We start from the raw sequence: 23,664 nt of genomic DNA on the forward strand, positions 1-23,664 counted from the left end.
AACACTGAATTCTCACAAAATCATGGACAGGGTATTTAATAATTCTAAGTGGGTTTGTTAAGCGCGGTAACATATTTATTTTTGTTTTATCAGAACTTATCTTAGTGGAGAATGTAGTTTTGCCAATAAATCATTTAAATATCAGTAATTTTTCAAAAGTATTTTTTTTTAATTCAATTGAAAAAGATATTTTTTAGTACGCTAAAATCAGAAATGTCCACCTTTTTCAAACCGAGTAATGCAAAATGTCCTCCTTTCTGAAATATCCTTCTGGTAAGCCTAAGTGCATGGACTGGTTTTAGTGGGTCGTCGTTGGTGCAGCAACACTCTCTGAGATACCTTCTCAGGGGGCCTGCCGTTTGTAAATCCAGAAGCTAGTCGTTACCGAGGGGATAGTGCTCGACATGTTCTGTATATCTGTCGCGAAGAACATTGATGAGGCAAGGAAGTTGAAAGACCAGGTAACAAGATCCTAAAGTCCGCGGGATTCAACCTACGCAAGTGGACGACTAATCGACCAGAGATGCTGGGTGACAGTGAGTACTTGCAGCAAATACCAATGTAGATGAAGATAACGGAGCTGCCAGATGCTTTAAAGGCTCTTGGCTACCTAAGAACGACGGTCAGCATATCGGTAGACAGTGTTTACAATAAGAGACAACTGTCCTCCGCTTTTTGATCTGTACAGGTGACTGTCTCCGGTTATCGAAAGATAAAAAATCTTTTTCAACAACTGTGGCTGAGTTAAAACTACTGGGATAACCCGTTGCCTGCGATAGTGTAGGTCCACATTAAGGAAAGACTCCTTCTTTTGGAAGAGATTCATATACCACCATCGTAAACTTCAACGGGAAGATGAAGTTGCACAGATATTCAGACGCATCCGAAATAGCTTATGGTGCGCGATGGAGTACAGCCGTGCAATGGATGAAAACATCCTCGTAAACCTTGTTGCTGCTAAGACTAAGGTCGCTCGAATTAAGCAGGCTTCGATACCAAGCTAGAAGCTGAAAGCTGCAGCTCTACTGGTAAAACTCATGCAGCGAGTTTCTCGAGCACTCTCTCACATCGCAGTAGAATACTGGACATGGACGGACAACACCATTGTACTGCAGTGGATGTCTCCGCATCCGCCCAAGTGGAAGTCGTACGTAGCTAACCGTACTTTTGACATTCTTGATTTTCTACCTCGTGACCGCTGAACCTGCTCTCGAGAACGTTCACCCTGTGAGTTTGTATCGTTCGATCTCAGGTTCAACGGACCGGAGTGACTTCCGGAGTGATGAAGAATTTTGCAAGACAAAACCCCATTGGCTAATCGTCGATCAGTATCGTTTCGAAGCACGTAAACTGAAGGCTTTACACACTATTTCGATTACCATCAGAAGCAGTTATGACGTCGAGCGAGATGGAATTGCTTAATCGACGATCCAGTTACGGTAGGTCCAGTTACGTTCACTACAAGCTGTAAGAGGTTATCGTCTGGAAGCCACGATAACGTCAAGAAAATGTTATTAACAATAGCTGCACAATTCGTCGTGTACAAACAAGAAATAGAGATACTCGCTAAGGGAAAGGAGTTGCCGACCACGTACAAATTATAATCAATACACCCATTCTTGAACGACAACGGAACAATGCGCGTGGATGGTCGTTTACAGAAATCGCCCTACTCGTTCAACGTGAAATGCCCCATAGTATTCCACGTGACCATCGGTTGACGAAACTGCTTCTATGAGAGCTTTACCTTCAGAACCTACATGCAGGTCTAATGTTATTGACAGCAACAGTGAATCAGCAATATTGTACTGTTGGACTGAAGCTCGCAGTTCGACGAACAGTTCGTGGGTGCGTTCGATGCGTGGTACTGAAGGGACAGACCGTCAATCAGCTCTTGGGCAACCTACTAGTACATCGTGTAATGGCAACGAGTGCTTTCACTCACGTCGGCGTGGATTAAGTAGGCCCATTCAAGATACATGCAATGTGCATCAGAAAAATAAAGGGAACTAAGGCCTTAAGCCCTTAAGGGATGTTTGGCCGTGTTTGCCTGCATAGCCATCAAGGCGGTGCATTTAGAGGCCGCCAGTGACCTCTTAAGTAACGTTTTCTTCGCCAAACTCAAGCGATCCATCGGGAGACGCGGCTAACGCAACGAAATCTGGTCCGACAACGGTATCAATTTTGTTAGAATCGTGGTATCGTGTTGGTGAATCGTTGGCTTCAAGAGATCCAGCAATCATTGTAAAACAACAGTAAGGCGGTTGACCACTTCATCGCCAATCAAGGCATCTAGTGGGTTTTTAACTCTCCGCCGCCGGCACCGCACCGCGTGGTGGGATTTGGAAAGCGGTCGTAAAAAGCGCCAAGAAGCACATCATCGCAGTTTTAGGCTCCGAACCGCTTACATTTGAAGAATGTTCGACGGTTTTGTCTCAAATATAGGCCTGCCTAAACTCAAGGCCTTTCGGCGCACTCTCTAGCAGAACGGAGGCCTTAACACCGGGACATTTTCTGGTGGGATATCCACTGAACCTTATTCCAGAATTAGTTCTGCATATCCCAACTAATCGACTAGATAGATGGCAAATGCTACAATAGTACAACGAAGAGATACATATGAAGGCGTGAAGAGTATGTAGCAACACTAAACCCACGTACGAAGTGGCGAACTACGGAAGACAAAATATCAAGTTAGGGAGAGTTTACTGTTTTATTTTTCAAAAAATTAAATGTTGGTCCGACCAAAGACAAGATGTGACAACTGGCTTCTTGTTAGTTTTCTTCTCTTCTCGTATGATCTTTGTGTTGCCAAAAACCTGGTACGCCTCGATAGAAATGAAAAGAAGAGCAGAGCACAGAATGTTGTTACCGATGTTACCGTACTATAACACAGCGTAACAAAAATTACATTTTTGCGTGTCTCAAGGATCAATTTATGTGTCTCCAGTAGATTTGAGGTTGCTGAATCTGATGCCGTTCTCAGAAATGTTCCAGCACGTCACAATGTTTAGTTATAGGTCACCAAAGTTGTATAAAACACTGGTTTCATTGATGTTCTAATGAAATTTAAAGTATGGTTTATCTTTTTTTGTGATCTAACCCACGTAGAACGTCAAATGGAACTTGAACTTACAATTAAGACATAATTTAGTTGAAATTGCACGATAAAATTTAGATTAAATCGATTTTTCCAACATGCTTGCAGTCTCCTTACAAAGTTCTTCGTTTCTGTTATATGGAAAAATACAATACTTTTCTGAACTACAAAAAAATAACTTTTTACCATAGAAAATATTATAAACTTTGTTGATATGTATTGTTTCACACATGAAGCTTAAATTCTGTGGCAAATTAAGCAAATAAATTGCCATACAAGCTGGCAACCTTGTATGCAAGTTGACTGAAATAGTCAAATGGACCAGTGCACGAGTTCACCTGTTGACGTTTGAGCGGTGCCGTGTTATTTACGTGACCATGGCAACGAGTGAATTCGGCACCGCTCAAACGTCAGATTAGTGAACTCGTGCATCGGTCCATTGTGCATTTTCAATAGGTAATATCTCAAAATCTAGACGTGCCATGATATTTTTAAAACCGGCAATGGATTCAGCAACCCTTAATTGATTAAATAGCGGTATTTTGGTGCTTGAGAGAAAAATGTGTTCGGCAGTGTAATCAATCCTGGCAACGCTGTTTCGCGGACCAGTCAGGAATTAATCCGTTTCAATCCCAAATTGTTGTACGTATTGTTAAGATTCTTTCTCAGGGTTGGACTTGCAAAATACTATCACGACACAATTTTTTAATGAATATTGGTGCTGGAGACAATCTTTGAATAAATGAAACCCACGATTAATTTCTATTGCGATTTTTTTATCGGCCAGACTAATTCATCTAACATTTTATCCATTCGATCTTTTCCCTTCGTCGCTCGTAATAATATGATGTAGCTTCTAACATGTTTACTTTTATTCGGCCATAAGACTGTTGAAGTTAGTTCCTAGCAAAAATCATCCGCGAAAATGCCTTGTTTTGGCGCCGAGTTCAGATCTTTACGCTCAAGCGCGGGAGTTTCATCTCAACTAATAAACATTCGTCAGTTTGATGGATTCGCCATAGGAAAGGCAGTAGGAGGAAGACAGGGAGAAACCAATATTCGAACAAATGAAAAAACGAAAAACCTCATCTCGCAAACCCACACCGGTCACGTTCACACACATTCCGTTCGATGATATCATATGTGGTGGATCGCTCAGCCCGAAGCGGGCCATAATCAAAACATCCTAACTAACTGGAACTCGAACTAGGAGGAAAGACAGGCGGCGATCCAAAAACAAAAATAAAACGCCAAGCAGGCAAACAGACTATTCTGCGGTAACAAAATATTCAGTAACAAATGATTGTTGGATAAATAGAGTAAGGGTGGCATGCGAATTTACCTCTCCGCCCACCTGGGTCAGCTCTTCCTGCAGCTTCTTGATGTTGGTTTCCGCCCGGATGCATTCCGGTGTGCCCTGTTTGTTGCTGGCGATCAGATTGTCCCGGTTCTTCTTCTCCTGCTCCAGCATCAGCCGCAGGGTCCGCATCTTTTGCACCTCCATCTCGCGCTGCTTGGCGAACTGCAAAATGGAAAAATAGGGAAGTTATTAAACGCGATTCATACGTAAAATTATGAACAAGTAATGGAGAATTACATATTAAGAAGAAAGGACTAGCAAACATAACTAGTAGGTATCTTCAATTTGTCTTCATAGTCTTTCAGTTTTTCAAATTTATCTTACCTACATAAAGTATTGTTTTGTAGCATTTTTTGCGTCAGAGATTTAGGTGTCATTCTTTAATAATCTTCATATTAATCTCGAAACTCGTCATTGCTTTTTTTCGTAACATTAGCTTCATAAATAATTTGAAGAAGTTTCAAACGCTTGACTACTGAAGAAGTTTTCCAAAAATATGCCAAAGGAACCATGGCTAGTCGACTCCATATCTCGATTCCAAAGGGACAATCGAGATAGGAAGAGATCGAGACAAACAACATATTTCTCATATTTTTAATTAGTGCGCATCGTACCTTCGTGCTGCGCGTACACAAATTCTTTCTGCTCTCGGAAGTTTTCAAAACTAGCTAAAGCTATAAAACAGTACTTTTCAGTGCTACTAGAACAGTACTTTTCAGTACGAAAGCTAACGGGAAAAACCGTCTTGGGAAAAACCTCTTAGAAGGCCACGTATTCTTCAGATTATTCACTAGACATGGTTGCAACTACAAACAAAAGGAAGGGTGAATCTCTGAATTCTCAAATTCCTGAAAAAAGCGGTAATAAAAAACCTGGTGGCATGGACTCGTGTTGCAGACGGTAAACACCCAATAGATCTCTACTGTGACAACCAAAGCACCATTTGTATAGCAAAGAATGGCGGATACACCCCAAGGACAAAGCATATAGATATTCGTAATCACTACATCCGAGACGCACAGGATCGGAAAATTGTGAAGATCAACTACATTAATAAATAAATTTTGATCATTCTTGTTCCAACCTTAGTACGAGCTAGTCGACTATTTATTGCGTACTCAATATTTTTAAACTATGAGTGTCTTTCGAAAACATCGTTAGGAATAATCCTCAATTCTTTTGTATAACTCTGGTGTATAAAATGGATGAATTTTCTCCAAAATATTCTAGTTACAGTGTTTGTTTTTGTTCGAATAAGTGTAAACTAATGTACAAATATTTTTCATAATATTTTGATAAAATATAGATTTTTTTTAAATTTAAAGCTATCAAAATATATAACATAGCACATATAACAAGAATGACAGTAATAGCATTCTTACTATACATGATTACATCACATTTGTTTTAAGAATAGAGTTTTTTTTATAGCTGATCCACTTACCCCACCAACTTTGTCTTAAGAACAAGCTTTTGATCTTCAAACAAATGTTAAGGCCAGCCTTACTTACTTTATCGATCCCACGTGTTTCACAGACGAAATTCAACACGTTCTGCTCTTGCCCAACTAGATTTTTTTCATTTTTAGAACGTTCAATTCCGGAATTACAAAACGGCGTAAGTAAGAATTTCAACTTTCGCAACCCAACCGCTACTTTCACCGCTCCGTTGTATGGGGAGACAAAGTGACTTAACCACGAATCAAAACAAAACACTACTTGAGCAGCTTTTACACTGGAAGAAAAACGTCGAAAGTAACTTAATGAAACGGCTTATCATTTTGTTATAGTTATTTTTGTGGGAAATAATAGATACTATGTACCAAGTTTTGGAACGCGAGCTGATTGTATGCAAAATGTAAGGGATGTACACGGCGAAAAAATGTTAAAAAGGTGTTTCGTTTTAAAACAGTTTTAGAAGACAGGTTGTGATTCATCTTAATTAATTTTCTCAAAACCGTATGAAAGTTACTTACGTCGATTTGGAAAAGTAATCCAGAAATCTATCTTATATATAAATAAAAATGAAGTGGTGTTTGTATGTCACGAAATGGCTTGAGAACGGATGAACGGATTGACGTAAGTTTTTCACTGTTGCATTTGACACACACTTAATTTATTTCGCCGAGGCCGACAAAACATTTCGCCGAGAACCCAACAGCTGACCCCCAAATTTGAAGTCCAATTTGAATGATTTAGAACACAATTATACAGAAATGACAAGTAAAATCGAAAATTTACTCAATGAAAAACGGATTTGACCTCAGTGACAAACGAATATCAGAAAACAAATTTCATTTCAATAATTAACATGACATCCGACTTCTCTAATTACTTCAGCACTTTTTCTTTCACCGATTGCACGTGTTTTAAAGTTTTGACAGATGCACTTTTCCGAATCTCGGTAAACTCATTCGTTTGTCGAATGCTCTGGGAAAATAAACTACTGAATTTCGGTAATTAGTACAAACTACCGATTTTCGGCACATCTGTCAATTTGGTTCAAATGTCAAATTTCAGCGAGAATTCAGTCAAATTATGATGGCCAAGTTCGTTAATTTGTTTTACCGAGTACAAATTTGACAATTAAGTGTGCAAGGGATGCGAAATGTTGTCTCCGGAATAATCGGGAAATCGGGCAAAGACTAATGGGTCATTTTGTATGGGGGAACAGCCTACTTGATGGCAAGAAGAAGTTTGCCGAGACCACTAGTGTCGAATAAAATTATTATTAATTTTAGACAAGAATTGTTGCAATCTTTTTTTGCCACTATAAATGCGTTGTATATCTAAGAAGTTAGGTTAAGTTTAAAGCGTTATTTTTTTTTCTTTTATAATCAGGTGAAATTAAATCCCCTGTAGAAATTCTGAACTGCTACGGCAAATGAAATCAAATATGTTGTTAACAAAATGTTAATAAATGCTTAAGTTTTACCAAATTAGGATGATAGTGTTTTCTAACACAGAACAAATACATATAAGAAATGAATGTACTGCTTGGAATGATACCAATAAAAAATAATAAAAAAAGAACTAAAATAAAACACGTATTTCAAAAGATTATTTTGTGTTGCTAAGGTCATCTTTTGCAGAGTTACAAATCGATCTTTATACTAAAAACTAGCTTACCCGACGTGGCTAGCCACGTTGCAACGATATCTTAAGGGTGTGAGCCGTTTCACCGATTCGTTTAACATTTATTTAAAATTTGACAGCTCGATAGTTATTTCCCCTCCGGTTGAAAGTAACCCTGCTCTGAAGCATGATTAAACTTGACAGATCGAAAGTTATTTTCCGCTCCAGAGAATTTGAGAATAACTAATCCTCTGTCAACTTTGTTCAGAAATAACTATTCGACTGTCAAAGCTCAAATGGGTTGACCGCGAAGTTCAATTTAACCATTTGAGGGAAAATAACTATCGAAATGTCAAATTTTAAATAATAGTTAAACGAATTGGTGAAACGGTTCACAGCCTAAAGCGAAAAGCTACCTATAATCTTGCAAATCGCATGATACTGAATACCTCAAAATCTCCCAAATTTATGCTCAGGCAATACTCCATCGAGCACGTGGCCTCAATACTGCTGTAGTGTTCTAATCTGAAATAATTATAGCCTTATATGCTGTTGTAGTGTTTCTTGTGTTGTGAAATATTTCAAAAGTTCCAGAAGATTCTATGAATTGAAGAGTAGAATCGTACCAAAAAATCTAGCATATCCTCCCCAATAGCTGCTGTAGTGTAGTATGATTCATTGTCATTTTTAAAAATTACAGTTGTGAAAACTGTCGACTCAGAGAAATAGGGAGCCGGACCCTATTCTTGGCACTTTTAATTCACTTCGGCAGTGGGGTTTTTTAAAAGCTACAGAGCTCATATTTGGGCACAATGTGTGTCGTACCGAAGCGCTTCTTATTACAAAATTTCAGAAAATTCGGCTGAGAAAAAACCCCCATGCCAAAATGAATCTTGGAAGTGCCGAAGTGGTTCTGCACCCTACCATGTCATGGAACAGGAATGATTTAAGCAATCATCATAGTAAGCATAAAATTTTGTATTAAACTTGCATCCATGAGTCGATATTGAGTCATTGAGCATCGACTCTTGGAGGTTTCAATGTAAATTAATATAACTCGAATATTTGGCGCACAATCATCTCATTTATGTTTATCCTGCTTTTGCATATGTCGAACTCGTTTTTGAACCTGAGATGGAACTGGAGAAACCGTTTCAAATTTTCAACTTACACCCGATTTAAGTTCGACTGAACTGCAATTTGCTTGAAGTTGATTTATTGACGTTTTGATCACCAACCAAATTTCAAATCAGACGACAATGGTCGAGAATATTCTACGAATTGGAATGAACAAAGTTCCAGAAAACTCCAGAATATTCTGCCAAAGAGCTTTTGTAGTACTCCACAATTTGCAATTGTAATGTTCCAATATTAAAATGTACTGTTGTAGTGCTCTTAAATTGATGTTGTAGTGCTCAACGAAACTTTTCGATGAAACATTTCAAAGCGTTACTGACAGACAGACAACTCTGGGATTTTATGTATATGATTGAATGCCATGGGTGTCACTCTTGCCCCACATTCCCCTACAAATCTCGCGTGGGTGACATTGTAAACTAGTGCGCTCGTGGCACTCACAGATAGACATGGGCGGAGTGCCACATGTGTATTGCAGAGTGACGGTGTTTTCATATCGCTATTTAATAATACGGCAAAGGTTAAAAACCGGAAAAATTTCACTTACATCAACGGGAACCGGGGCGGTGATGGAGTTCCGGGGCGCAATTGGCGTCGTCGGCGTGATGGATGTGGTCGAAGGCGATGGCCGCTGCATTCTGTTGTGGCTTCGCTGCACCGTCAGTTCAACTATGTCGGAAGCTGTCGTTCGGTTCACGTGGAGCGTGTGCACCAATCCAAAGCCGTGCCGTGGAGACAGTTGCGGAGGGAAAAATAGAGAAAGAGATTTTGTTAGATGAATAATAATGTGTTCTTATGTCAAATGTATCAGTCATAAGACGATGGATTTCGAAACTCAGTTCAAGCGTTTTATGGGAATCAGATTTTTCATCGTTCGATTGTTGATTTATATTCAATATTTGTATATGGTGCATGACATGGCAATGTTTTGCTTACTCTTAATCGATGATGAATTCTATCATCTAGTTTTGTCAAATTAACCCTCTTATGTTCAAAATTTTATTTTCAACCTTATTTTTTTTAATTATTATTTTTTAACATTCCTTTCATTTTTCCCAATTTTTAGTAACCACAATAACACTAACATAGCAACATTTTTTTATATGGAAATCTGCGTGTTTTCAAGTTTCAAAAGCCACTTGAAATTACAAAAAAACAATCAAGTTTGAAATTTTGCCCAGATTTAGGGAAACGTGAGTTAAAAACAACCCATTCCAAATAATCACATTTATTAAACCAAGGTTTGCTAGCTTATGTGTACATAAATGAAACCCGTATGACATTGGAATGCAATAAACAAAATTCATACACAGTGCCGCCCCTGACAGCAATAGCATTGCAGTCAAAATAAATACCAATCATCATAGTTCTGCCTCCGCCTCGTTACCAGCACAGTAGTCAAAACATAAACAAACAAACAAACCATGCAAGAGGAAAGTGAAACCTAACCAAACTCTTCACCGCCGTCACAGGGACAGTGAAATACCTACCAACGTAACGCGCACTCGTTTAGAGAGAGCATGCATGGCCAGCGCAGAATTTAAAACAACACCGCCAAAGTGACACAAATGTGCGTTTTATTATGCGTAATAAAATACATTACACATACACGGGGGCGGATACACATTTTTTTCCGTTCTTCATACCGCTTTTCTATAGTCGGAGTGGGATATCAAGGTACTACCTGAAGAAGGCAGGTTTGGTGGCGACTGAATGTCTTAAAAATAAAAACTTTAAATACCTCATGCCTGAAAAAAAGAGACGAAACAGAAATCGAAAGAGGAAACAAAAGAGATCAAACAAGGATAAAAATAGACTAAAAAGAGACCAAACAGGAACCAAGAAAACAAGATGAAACCAACCAGGAATTATGAAATATTTTTTTTATAAGAAGTTATCAGATAATTCGCCTAACCATTTTATTTTTTCTCCAAAGATTTTTTTTTATATGAATTTCTTGTGAACATTACTGCTTGTATTACTTTATGTACTTTTTATGACTTTTTCCATGAATTTCATTTAAACATTAATTCAGGTGTTTGCCCAGAGTTTCCTTCAGCTATTGTTCACATGTTTTCTTCAGGAGTATATTTAGTGATTCGTTTACGTGCTTCATAGGGAATTTCTTTAAAAAAAATTGCAATACATACCCTGTGAGGTTTGAGAAAATTAAGCAGAAATCATGCCAAACTTTTTTTTTTCAAGATGTGTGGAAACTTTATCTTTATTAATTCTTAAAATCCCTGGACGAACAATGAATTTTTAAATGGCCACAATTCGGAGACCAGTAGATCAATTCATTAGAAATAAATTTTAAAGTAAATGCAGTTAATTGATCTAACAATCCTTGGGCGAGACATCCCCCTTGACATCTCCCCCTTTTCTAGGTAACGGAAAAGGCGTGGACACGAGGGATCCAAAATTGGCCTCAAACGGATATCTCAACTTCCAAATGAAACTAGAAACTAGAACGTTATTCGGCTGATCAAGGACTATCTGGCGATAAAAATCGAATTGAGAATTCATCCGCTAGGTGGCGCTGATGACAACCTTAACTCCAAATAATCCCATTTAAGGAAATAAAGAAAATTGAAAATTTATTTTTACAAGTGCCACCTAGATGACGAATTCCCAATCAGTATCATCTGAATATCTTTGCCGAAGACTCCAAACTTCTAGCTGATAAGCATCTTGAGCAACAATACTGTTGCATATTGTTGATGTTTTTTTACGGTCATGTGTCAAATCAGGTTTTGTACAGCCATTCCAAACCTTATCAGCGTTTTTGGGTGTCCAGCTTCAGGCTATGGTACACCTTATAATTGTTTGAATACGCATTGGTAAGAATTTCTGATCGGCCATACATTGACGCCAATATTTTTCACCTCCAGATTGTCCTCATTCTGCTGAATATGTTTACACCTTGAGGTAGAGAAGATTGAAGATTGCGCCACCTAGCAGATGAACTCCCGATCAGACTCTTCACCGCTAGATAGCCTTCGATCTGCTGAACAGCTTTGCCGAAAACACTAATCTCCTAGCTTGCAAGGATATTACGATACAGATAATTGAAAAAAAAATGTTACTAGCGCCAACTAGCGGATGATTTCTCAATTAGTTTTATCATCATCTATAGATGGCCCTCAATCTACTGAATATCTTTAACGAAGACATTAATTTTCTAGCTGACAAGGATCTTGAGGCACAGACGATCGAACACAATTTTTCACAAGCGGGAAAATTCTCAATCAGGCTCTTCACCGTCAGATAGCCCTTGATCTGCTGAACAGCTTTGCCGAAGATACAAACCTTCTAGCTGATGAGGATCTTGAGATACAAATGATTGAATACCATTTATCACTAACGCCACATAGCGGACGAATTCTCAATTAGATTTATCATCGCTAGATAGCCTTCGACCTGCTGAATGACTTTGCTGAAGACACAAGCTCATATCAATATCCATATATCTGTTTAAGACCAATTTGGGACCCTTCGCGTCCACGCTTTTTTTCTGTTACCTAGAAAAGGGGGAAGGGTCAGGGGAGATGTCTCACCCAAGGATTGTGAGACCAACTAACCGTATTTACCTCAAAATTTATTTCCAGATCTTTTGGTCTCCGAAATGTGACCATTTAAAAATTCATAGTTGGTCTCGGGCTGAGGGTAAAGAGAGTGATGACCGTTTTCATTATTTCAATGATCCATCGGTGGATAGAGCAAGTAGACAAATATCTGCAGGGAGTTCAACGATAGTCAATGGGTAAATTTTTAACACTATTCTCGATTACTTTTTCAAATCGACGTAAGTAACTTTCATACGGTTTTGAGAAAACTAATTGAGAAGAGTCACAACCTGTCTTCTAAAACAGTTTTAAAATGAATCACCTTTTTAACATTTTTTCGCCGTGTACATCGCTCAAATTTTGCATACAATCAGATCACGTTCAAAAACTAGATAGTTTCTATCATTTTCAACAAAAATAATTATAACAAAATGATAAGCCGTTTCATACAGTTACTTTCGACGTTTTTCTACCAGTGTAAAATCGTCTCAAGTAGTGTTTTGTTTTGATTCGTGGTTAAGTCACTTTGTCTCTCTATACAGCGGGGCAGCGAAAGTAGTGGTTAGGTTGCAAAAGTTGAAAGTCTTACTTTCGTCGTTTTGTAAATCCGGAAATTAAACGTTCTAAAAGTGAAAAATCTAGTTGGGTAAGAGCGGAACATGTGGAATTTCGCCTGCGACACACGTAGGATCAATAAAGTAAATTCTTTCACTTTTTTGACTTGAGACTATTTGAACAAGTTTTCGAGAATTATTGTATTACTGGATTGGCCTAGGATTTCCTGGAGCAAATTCTGAAGAAATTCTTCTAAGAATCCATTGAACAATCACTAGAGAACTTCCTAGAACAGGGCTGTGTGTCTCGAAAATAAGAAATGTTGAGTCCTCATTCTTGAAAAAAAGACCAACAACAGACCAAGCGGGAACTAAGAAAACAAAAAATAATCCTAACAGTAAGCAAAGCTTTTTAGGAATTTTCAAAAAATCGTGTCAGATAGGCGTTTCTATGAATATTTTTAATTTAGGTTCATCCATTTATTTATTAGGATTTACTCCAAAATTGTCGTGCAAGATTTTTTTGAGATTTCTGGTTTTTGAGATTTCTGGTCCCTTCTGAAATCACTAAAGAGATTCCTCCGAAATTTCCTTCAAAAAGATCTCCAGAAATTCTTTGAGAGATTTACCACGGAAGTTCTCATCGCAGCCATTTTTCCAGGAAATTATCAAGGATACACATTTTTTAAATTATTGAAGAAGTTCCTGAGAAATGCGGGAGGTATTTCTAAAACAAATCCTATGGTAATCTCTGTAGAAACCTCCGTAGAAATTTCTAATGAACTTAAAAGGCGTGGACGACTTTGTTGCATTTTTTTTCTCATATCTTTTGACACCAATTCTCAAAATTTTAACGGTTTTGTGAAAGGGATTAGTTGCACCTCCATATGCAGCCACAAGGATTTGGATACCAATGGCCAATCCGGATACACGGTCGGAAATGTAGTGTTCATCTCCTATTCCACGAGTGATTCTTGATCAAATTTCGCTGAATGTATTTATGGAATTTTACGAATGTGTTTATGGAATCCTATACGAATATAGTATGTATCAATTCTAGCGATCGCATGTGGACACTTATTGAACCACAATAATCACTTGACATTTTTTAATGTTTAGATAAGGGGCCCAGATAGCCGTAGCGGTAAACGCGTAGATTCAGCAAGACCAAGCTGAGGGTCGTGGGTTCGAATCCCACCGGTCGAGGATCTTTTCGGGTTGGAAATTTTCTCGACTTCCCAGGGCATAAAGTATCATCGTACCTGCCACACGATATACGCATGCAAAAATGGTCATTGGCATAGTAAGCTCTCAGTTAATAACTGTGGAAGTGCTCATAAAGAATACTAAGCTGAGAAGCAGGCTCTGTCCCAGTGGGGACGTAACGCCAGAAAGAAGAAGAAGAATATTGGAGGCCAAAACTTTAATAACGCGATTTTTTTTTCTAATTACGGATTTTAATACCAGAGCTAAATGGTATTCAAACAAACAAAGCCTAAAATGGTATCTATATGTCCAGAATGATTTAAATTGACCTACAACAGTTTTAATTTGCTGAAACAGTGATTTTTTTAAATTTCGGGTAATGATTATTTTTTAATGGTAAAATTTGACCTTTTTAAACCAAAAAAAAGAGTTCTTAAACAAGCCGTAAAATGGTCACAAGTATTCAATATGACCATAATTGCTTCCGACGGTCACCTTGTATCGAGTAAATCTGGTTTCTATAGAAAACAAAATTAGATATGGGTCGGGTTTCCAAAATCGCATAATGAGAGTTCCAGCCTTCTACATCTCAAATGGTCAAGTGTTTATTGTGATTTAAAAATAGCTTACATGTGATTGCTAGATTTAATACATACTATATTAATATACGTTGACATAAATACATTCGAAAGATATTGAAATTATACCAAGAATCACTCTTGGAATAGGAGGTGTACACTACATTTCCGGCTATGTATTCGAATTGGCCACCGGTATCCAAATACTTGTGGTGCAACTAATTCCCTGAATAAAGCTGTTAAAATTTTGAGAATTGGTCTATTGAGTCAAAAGATATGATTAAAAACGTGCAACAAAGTCGCCCACGCATTTTAAGGGTTAACCATTAAGATAACTGAAATAACCTGTTTCTTTCAGAACATTGAACTCCGAAGAAATTTGTGTGGGAATGATCTAACTAATTGTTATAGTATTTGTTGCAGTGTAATCTCAAATTAAATTTAGAAGAATTCATGGAAATTTTACTTGAGGAACTACTTGACAAATGTTGAAGCAAATCCTTAAAATTTCTTTACAAAAATCTATTCGAAGAACACTTTTAGGAATCTTTGAAAGAACTGGCAGAATTGATGAAAACATCTCTGGTGGAAATCCTGGAAATCTATATCTGGAAAAATTATCAGAGTAATCCCTGTGAAAATTACTGAAAGTAGTTACGTTGAATTTCCTGAAGCAAGTTCTGGAGAACTTCGTCTAAACACTCTTGAAAAATCGAGAAGTTTTGCAAGGTAGATTTTCACTGAAAATGGTTGTGAGAAAGGAATTCATTTTCGTAAAAATCAGTGGAAATTCCGTACACTGAGAACAATTTCTAGAGGAATTACAGGAAAAAAAGCATAGGAGCTCCTTGAGAAATTTCTGGAGGGGTTTCACGAGGATTTTCTGGAAAAAAACCTAACGAATTTCTTCAAAAACTCTTATGTATGAATCTTTGGAAGATCTACTATAAAGTAGCCAAATCTACTAAAGAGTAACTACTGGGAAAATCGGTGGAATATGGAATCGGTGGTCAAATCTCTGAAGGTAATCGTGGAATAGCACTTTTGAAAATTTTCAGAGAATTGCATGCGGAAATTTTTGATTACGTATTTCCAATCGAAGGAGAAAGAAAATAATTACTTTAAAGACCATTTTGCTTACAAAGATACTTCAGAGGCCTTTAATTACAAAAAGAGACATTTTAGATTTTTAGAAACTTGCTTTAAAATAGAAACCAAGTCTCTTAAGGTGAAGATTAATCGAAGCCAAAGTTCAAATTTTCAAGAGCACGGATCTGGAGAACCAAACATCCATTTAAGCTGAAAACTAGCTGGTGGTGACCAATCGATTAGGCATTCAGCTCAATCGGATGTTTGGTTCTCCAGATCTGTGCTCTTGAAAATTTGAACTTTGGCTTCCATTCATCTTCACCTTAAAATAGACCTGCTACCAGCGCTGTAGAATTGATAAGGGATTTTTTGAGCAATTTATTGGGTAATTCCTGCATAAATTACTCCAAAAATTCCTGAAGTTTTCAAATTTTCAAATTTTCAAAAGCGTTTTGGAGAGGAGAAGGGGTCGAAAATTGTCAATTTTAGCATTACGTAATAAATGGACGCTGCCTTAGAGAAATTATTCCAAAATTCGCTCCAGGAAATCCTTGGCGCACCAACGTTTCTATACCTCCAGTAATTCCATCAACTATTACTCTGAAAATATCACCAAGGACTATCCAAGGGCTTCCCCATAGATTTTTACACTAACTATTCTATCGATTTCTCTACTCCAAAGACTTCTATAGGAATTCTTCCAAAAATTCAGAAAGATTATTTTCAGAGTATATAAAGAAATTCGTTAAGGAATTTTTCAGGAAACCCTACCAGAATGCCTCCAGAATTATTCCAGACAATTTGGTAATATTTTTTTCAAGAAAACATCCACAGTTCTTCTAGGAATATGTTTTCAGAAATTTATCTACGTATTTTTTCAGTATTTCACTCTTGCAGTTCTAGAGTAATTTTTCAAGAAAAATATTTACGGATTTTTCAAAAGTTCATTTTAGATTTCACACCAGTAATTAGTTATTTCTCCGAGATATATTTAAATTCTGGATCCAGGAATTCAATATATTATTTTTCCAATAATTATCTTTGAAATTGATCCAGAAAATGTAGCAAGACTTTCGCAACAAACCAGTAGATCTTTTAAAGATCGTTGCAGGATTTCATCAGAAATTTCTACAGAGGGTTTATCAAACATGTCTTTAAGAATTCTCTTAGAAATAGCTCCCGGTGTTTTTTTATATAAATTTCCATGTTTTTCATTTCCTTGGCAGCTCCCTGGAGATACCCCTAAAAGAATGCCCTAAGGAAATCCCAAGGAAATGTTATGAAGAATCTTTGGAGTAATTTCTGAAGGTATCCTAGAGAAATTTCTAATTGAAATCTCAAAGAAATACTGAACGACAAACGATTTCAAAGGAATTCCTAAACAAATATCTTTGAGGAAATCCTATAGAAACTGCTGGAAGAATTGCTGATTAAATTCCTGCAATGACTTTTTTGAGGAGTTTGCGAAAAACAACTTTTGTATGAATTTTTGATTCACTGAAAACAACTTGTTGAATTCATTCTGAAATGTAATATTACGAACAGATATATAATTAGTAATTATTGTTTTGAAAGTTCCTGTTTGGTTAATGTTTAGACTCGTTTTTCCAGGCAGAAGGATTCTAAAACTACTATTTTTAAAACACTTAGTCGCTACTACCCCTGGATACATTAGCACAAATAAGGGGAGGCTAGAAGTTATAAGCTACCTCTGCAAAAATTATGAAGCATCTGCTAAAAAATCTATAAATAAATTCACCTAGAATTTGCTAAAAGTCATTCTATATTTGCTTAATTTATTGTATTAGCTGTATTTGCTTTATATTTGTTTTCAAGACATCAGATTACAAATCTATTAACCACATTAAGAAGAATCTGCCAAGGGTCTTTAATATAATCCATCAGAAATACTTATTTAAAACCTTTTCAGTGATTTGATAAAGGTATCATAAGATAGTGGTCAAGGATAACCACAAAAATAACTGTTAAATGATGGTAATTGGAGATTTCGGCTTTCAGTCACAATTAAGTGATAATTATTTAAAATTATTGCCAACGTTCCGATCTAGTAGTTAAGATCTTCTTCAGGGATCGATAGGAATCAATTTCCTATCGAGCCTTGAATAAAAATCCCTACAACTGAATCGAAACGTTGGCAATGATTTTAAATAATCGTGACTGAAAGCCGAAATCTTTAAAGTTTAGTCAACCTTTCTTAAAAACACTTTTAAGATCATCCAAAGATGTCATAGAATCTGAAAATCTTACTACAAATTAGGCTTTCGTGCACCTTGTGGCGAAAAGTGTTACCAATGTGACAAGCGGTCAGAATCAGAAATACAGTAGTCGGAAACAGTAGAATGCACATTTGTTGTTTTGAAACAACTAATTATTTCTTCACGCAAACTACCGTTGATGTAGTACATCTTGTAGAATGCAGTGTACGGAATTTTAAATCTCAAAAACGTGTGCTATAAATTAACGTTAAACCATCACAAATCATCCTATTGCACCACACACACCTAGACGCATTTCCTCGCTTGAGCTGAGCTTGAAGATTTTTCATTTGGCTTCGTGCTTTTCCCCGCATATTGCATCGCACACCGGGTTTACAACTTAAAAGACTATTTGTTTACCTTTGATCAACTCCACCACGTTCGTATGCGTCGACGATCGTACAGATGTTCCATTAACCTATAGCGAGTGCAGCAGCAGCCAAGTTGTTTACGCGGGGGAGAGAAAAACAAAATGAGAAAGGTGGATTAGTATAATGCGCGGTAGAGGTTTAAGCAGAATGTAATAAGTGTAAGGAAAAATATTTGCATGCCCTTGGAATAGGATAACCATCAATAATTTATTCAACAATAGTCAATTGAATAATTAAAAGTAATTTGAAATAAATTCAATAATGAAAATTATTGAGCTGTATTCAAAAATATGCTATATGTATAAATCCTCTAAAAAATCTTTGAAAATTTATCCGAAAGTTTCCTGAACTCCTGAAATCATCCCAATTGTATATTTCAAAACCAATAAGACTTGCGTATCACAATCGCTCAAGAGATGATTCCTGGACTATTAACTTAAGGAGTCCTCTAAAATTGCTGAACATTTTGAGAAACTTTCTAAGAAGTCCTTAAGAATATTTGAGAGAGAATTCGTACAACAAATTCTTGTAAAAATCTCTAGTGAAATTACAGAGTACTGCTTAGAGAAAATCTTCCAGTAATCACTGTAGGATTTTTAATGTAATGCTAAGGGAAATTCCTCGTAAGATCTTCTACAAACTTCCTGGAGAAATCCCAGAAAGCCTACCGGGGCCAATTCGTAGAATAAAATGTAAAACTTTTTAGGGCAAATCAAGGGTGTATATACTGGAGTCCATCTTTGAAGAAGAAATTTCTTGGGGAATCCTTACCATCTTCTTCTTCTTGGCATTAACGTCCCCACTGGGACAGAGCCTGCTACTCAGATTAGTGTTCTTTTGAGCACTTTCACAGTTATTAACTGAGAGCTTTCTTTGCCAAAGTTGCCATTTTCGCATTTGTATATCGTATGGCAGGTACGATGATACTCTATGCCCAGGGAAGTCAAGGAAATTTCCATTATGAAAAGATCCTGGACCGACCGGGATTCGAACCCAGACACCTTCAGCATGGCTTTGCTTTGTAGCCGCGAACTCTAGCCACTCGGCTAAGGAAGGCCCAAATGCTTACCATCCTAGTAAAATTACTGGTCGATTCTTTTGACAACTCTTGAGATGATTCCTGAGGAAATCTTTCTAATATCTTAGCTACTGTGTATAAAGTCCAGAAGGAAAATTGTAGGAATTTCTAAAGGAATCTCTTAAACAGTTTTTCGAACAGTTCTCAGAATCAAAAGTGACCTACCTCCGGCGATCCCGGAGTACTTGTAAATGACCCTATGTTGCAAGAAATAACTCAATATGGATCATATTACACCTCGCCGAAAAAACTTGAAGATTGATGTGTCGCATGATATGGATTACAATTATCGAAGTGATATCCTTTTATAGGGTCCCGAAATCGACTCTAGACGACGTCCCCACTGGGACAAAGCCAGCATCTCAGATTAGTGTTCTTATGAGCACTTCCACAGTTCTTAAGGAGACACGGGAGATCGTGTTATTTTCCCTATCTTTTGTCACACTCTAACAATTATCATCAAAACTTTGTGGAAGCAAATCTCGAGTTTTAGCGAACCGATGGAGCTGAAAATGTATTGGGTTGTGCACTACATATATAGAATCATAGTGATACATTTCACGTCGATATATGGAGTGGTTCTTCGTATATCGTGTGACAGGTATGCCCAGGGAAGTCAAGGAAATTTCCATTACGACAAGATCCTGGACCGGAATCGAACCCAGACACCTTCAGCATGGCTTTGCTTTGTAGCCGCGGACTGTAACCACTCGACTAAGAAAGGCCCATATGACCTAAACCTATGTTATAGAGCACACGGACACGATTACTGCAGATGTTTCTTCTCTGTTACAATAAAAAGTGAAAATTGCCCATTTGATTAAAACGCAACCAATCACCTCTGTAGCGTCTATAAAAACAGAACTGAGGTGTGTCTAGAAAAACAAAACTTCGGTAAAAGCAAATAACCCCAGAGCAGGTGAATGGCTGATGTGCTACTGCTGAGTCAGGTCAGTGCTATCTCCCTCCTCCGAAGCTACCACGGAGAATGCCGTAAAATTCATTAACACCTTTGCTCTTTGTACCGCACGTCGTCACGCACATTCCCTACAGAAAGAGAAATTCGCTGACAGCAGCTTTTTATATGGACGGCGGCGCGCGCTACAGGGACGCCCACACGCAAATTACATCGACAACTAGCAGCTACATTAGGGTGCGACTTGTTTTTAGATTATTCTAAAATTCAAAAGTTAGTATGCTCTCCTGAATTCAAATCCAATTCAAGTCAAAAGGAGAAACGACATAGTTTGAGCCGAAACTATCAAGATTTGGATGTGACGCAAGCGACTAAAAGGTGATTTTCAATCTACGCAATAAACTTTGCACAATATTTCCATTTTCCAAAACGTTTTGATTATTTTGACATCATTTTTTTAATTAAACTCACGAAAAGTTTGTAGAACATCAAAATTGACTAAAATCAAACCTAGTCTAACTAGTTCTATTTTGTAACACCTAATAAAATACATATAGCAGTTATTACTGAAACTTTTTTGGAAACCAGGATCCAAACTCAACAAAGATCCAAACTATTTAGTTTATCGTAATGATCGACGGGATGGAGCATGTAGTAGAGTTGCTATCATCATTCATAGGCGTATAAAACATCAACTTTTTTCGTAATTTTAAACCGAAGTTTTTGGAACTTTTGGAGTATCTGTTGAAACACAGCTTGGTAGATATACCGTAAGGACGCCATTCACCGCTCATGCTCCATTCACCGCGCATTGAATTATTTCGAAAAATCTGCACAAATTTTCGCAATAACAGTTTAGCGTGTATGAGTATACCAAAATGGATTGTATCAGAATGAAATTCATATGATTTCTTATGATAGATAAATACTAAAAAATAATTTTAGGCTTTTTAAGGCGATAAACATGAGTTTAACAATGATTTTATTATGGTAGATCGAACAATGCTTCCCAGCTGCCACGCATCAATATGTTGTCGTACTATAGTACAAAGAATACAACCAGCTAATGGAAGTAAATTCATTGCAACTATTGCTGTATATAGGGCCTCATATATCAGATGAGCAATGAATGGCGCCCTAGACCTGTATCATTGGCATAAATGTCATTCGGTACTATTATACATTTTTCACATTTCTATTTTTTTTTTCCTACAAAAACAAATGTTGAATCTTGCGTATAGTGCAAAAAGTTGTGAAAAATATCAAACAGCCGATTTTTGACAGCATGTCGAAATGCTGTTAAATGAGCGGTGAATGGCGTCCTTACGGTACTTTCATAGCTGCCTATTTTCCATTCCAATGCACTGGGCAGCAAGTTAATTTGCTTCAAACTGACCCACGGAAATTGACTCACAATAAGTCATTTTTTGGTCATTGGCGATTTTAATGCAAAGCAACGCTCATAGAGTAAATCGCAAAGTAATTCCAGCGGCAGAATTTTATTTGATGAGTGCTCTTCAGAATATTTCTCAATTCAATACGTACCCTACTTGTTTTTCCTCCTATAGAAACCCTGCTACGATTGATTTGGTCTTAGTAATCTTGATCTTAGTATTTCTTATTGATAATTTGATATTGTCAATGCTCTCAAAATTTTGACTAATATCATTGATGAAGCAAGAAGCATTGCAATATCAAAAATGTAAAGTAAAATTCGAATCCGTGCTTATAGACGATGATTAAAAACGTGAGGAGAAGGCAATTTCAACGCACTCGCGATCCTGCTATGAGAGTTGTATGGCGATTCCAATGCTTCTTAAAATAATTTGATTGTTTCAAGCTTCCTTATGCATTGAAGCCAATCGATAGCCCCAATTTTGAACAGAAAAGAAATAGAGATTTTTTTTTTGTAACTCTTGTCATTCTGGAGACATCGTGAGGCCTGGAACCTATTACAGAAGGAACAAGTTTACGCCACATTTATAATTTCATGCGTTTTAATGGTACGACAGCCCAAATTTCGTGGGTTCAAATTCCACCGGTCGAGGATCTTTTCGGGTTGGAAATTTTCTCGACTTCCCAGGGTATAGAGTATCTTCGTACCTGCCACACGATATACACATGCAAAAATGGTCATTGGCAAAGTAAGCTCTCAGTTAATAACTGTGGAAGTGCTCATAAGAACACTAAGCTGAGAAGCAGGCTCTGCCCCAGTGGGGACGTAACGCCAGAAAGAAGAAGAAGCCCAAATTTCATGACTTGAAGGTCATTTCTAAAACATCATAGAGTACCATCATCTCAAAATTTATAATTTATCATCAACGTTCAAATAGACACCATGCTATAGACAAACCAAAAAAAAGGTCATATGCGTCGAAATTACAATCTTAACGCTTTTGAGCATCATTCGATGTTAACTGCTGCGACAAAAATCCGCAGGGGTTTTGCTTTTTAACACTAAGATTGTTCCTATTTGACATTTCGGAAGGTACACTAACAACATAATTCACTCAAAATCTGCGTTAAAATCAAGAGGTGTGGAATGAAATACAAAAAAAAAACGAAAGAATTTGTTTTTTAGAAAGTCATAATTCTTTATCCATAAGCAAAAAGATCACAAACCATCGAACAATAAGAACCTATGACTGCTATCGGATTCTGTGAAATGAGCTCCAGACTCCAGGAGTTCATCCAGAAGTTCTTCCAGAGATTGTCTGATGATCTTTCCGAGATATTTGTCTTGTAATTATACTGTAATATTATTTAAGGCCTCGATTAGTATCTACATGGATTTCCCCAGGGATTCCGCCACGTATTACTTCTTCTAGGGATACATCCAGCGAATTCTCTAAGGTTCCGTTCAGGTTTTTCTCGTGTAAGAATTTCAAGTTTTGCTGAATGCAGGGATTGCTGAATGAAGTTTTCGAACAAATCTTCCACTGTTTTCCTAACGAAGTTTTTAACAAGTTCAGTACCCAATCAAATATTTGACTGAAGAATCCTTACGGGAAATCCACATAAGGATCGAAAATTTTTTGTAGAAATTTTCACGTACCTATTCAATAGATTCACTTAGAATTTTTTTCAAAGAGTCCATTTCTGGAGAGATTTCTCGAATTTTCTTCTAGGATCTTTACAATGATTAAAAAAAATATTGAGGGATTGCCAAGTGAAATTACTTAAATAATGCCTGAACTTTTATTCAGATATCCCGAGACATTTTTGCAAAAGAGGAAGAAATACCCGGAAGCATCCTTAGAGGAAATTCTGGGGAAACTTTTGGTGGTATTTATAGAGGAATTGGTTTAATTTTTCTGGGACTTGAAAATCGTCTGAACGCTGTATAAAATGTATTGCAT

At 37.2% G+C, this 23,664-nt stretch overlaps 1 protein-coding gene across 9 annotated transcripts in view; it reads right to left on the bottom strand.

The window, feature by feature from the left end:
- The window catches only part of LOC5577203 (rho guanine nucleotide exchange factor 11), a 434,547-nt gene that overhangs the window by 263,170 nt on the left and 147,713 nt on the right, over positions 1-23,664 (bottom strand). For 7 of the 9 annotated variants that reach the window (XM_021853821.1, XM_021853819.1, XM_021853825.1 and 4 more), the window contains 3 exons: positions 18,301-18,358; positions 9,219-9,352; positions 4,443-4,622 (listed from right to left, as the gene is read on the bottom strand). In XM_021853821.1, coding sequence (XP_021709513.1) covers positions 4,443-4,622; positions 9,219-9,352; positions 18,301-18,358 — 372 coding nt within the window. The remainder of the gene's footprint in view (positions 1-4,442; positions 4,623-9,218; positions 9,353-18,300; positions 18,359-23,664) is intronic. The other 2 variants (XM_021853823.1, XM_021853827.1) reach the window with 1 other exon arrangement.

The sequence above is a fragment of the Aedes aegypti genome, chromosome 3, assembly GCF_002204515.2.
Source record: "Aedes aegypti strain LVP_AGWG chromosome 3, AaegL5.0 Primary Assembly, whole genome shotgun sequence".
Classification (NCBI taxonomy): domain Eukaryota; kingdom Metazoa; phylum Arthropoda; class Insecta; order Diptera; family Culicidae; genus Aedes; species Aedes aegypti.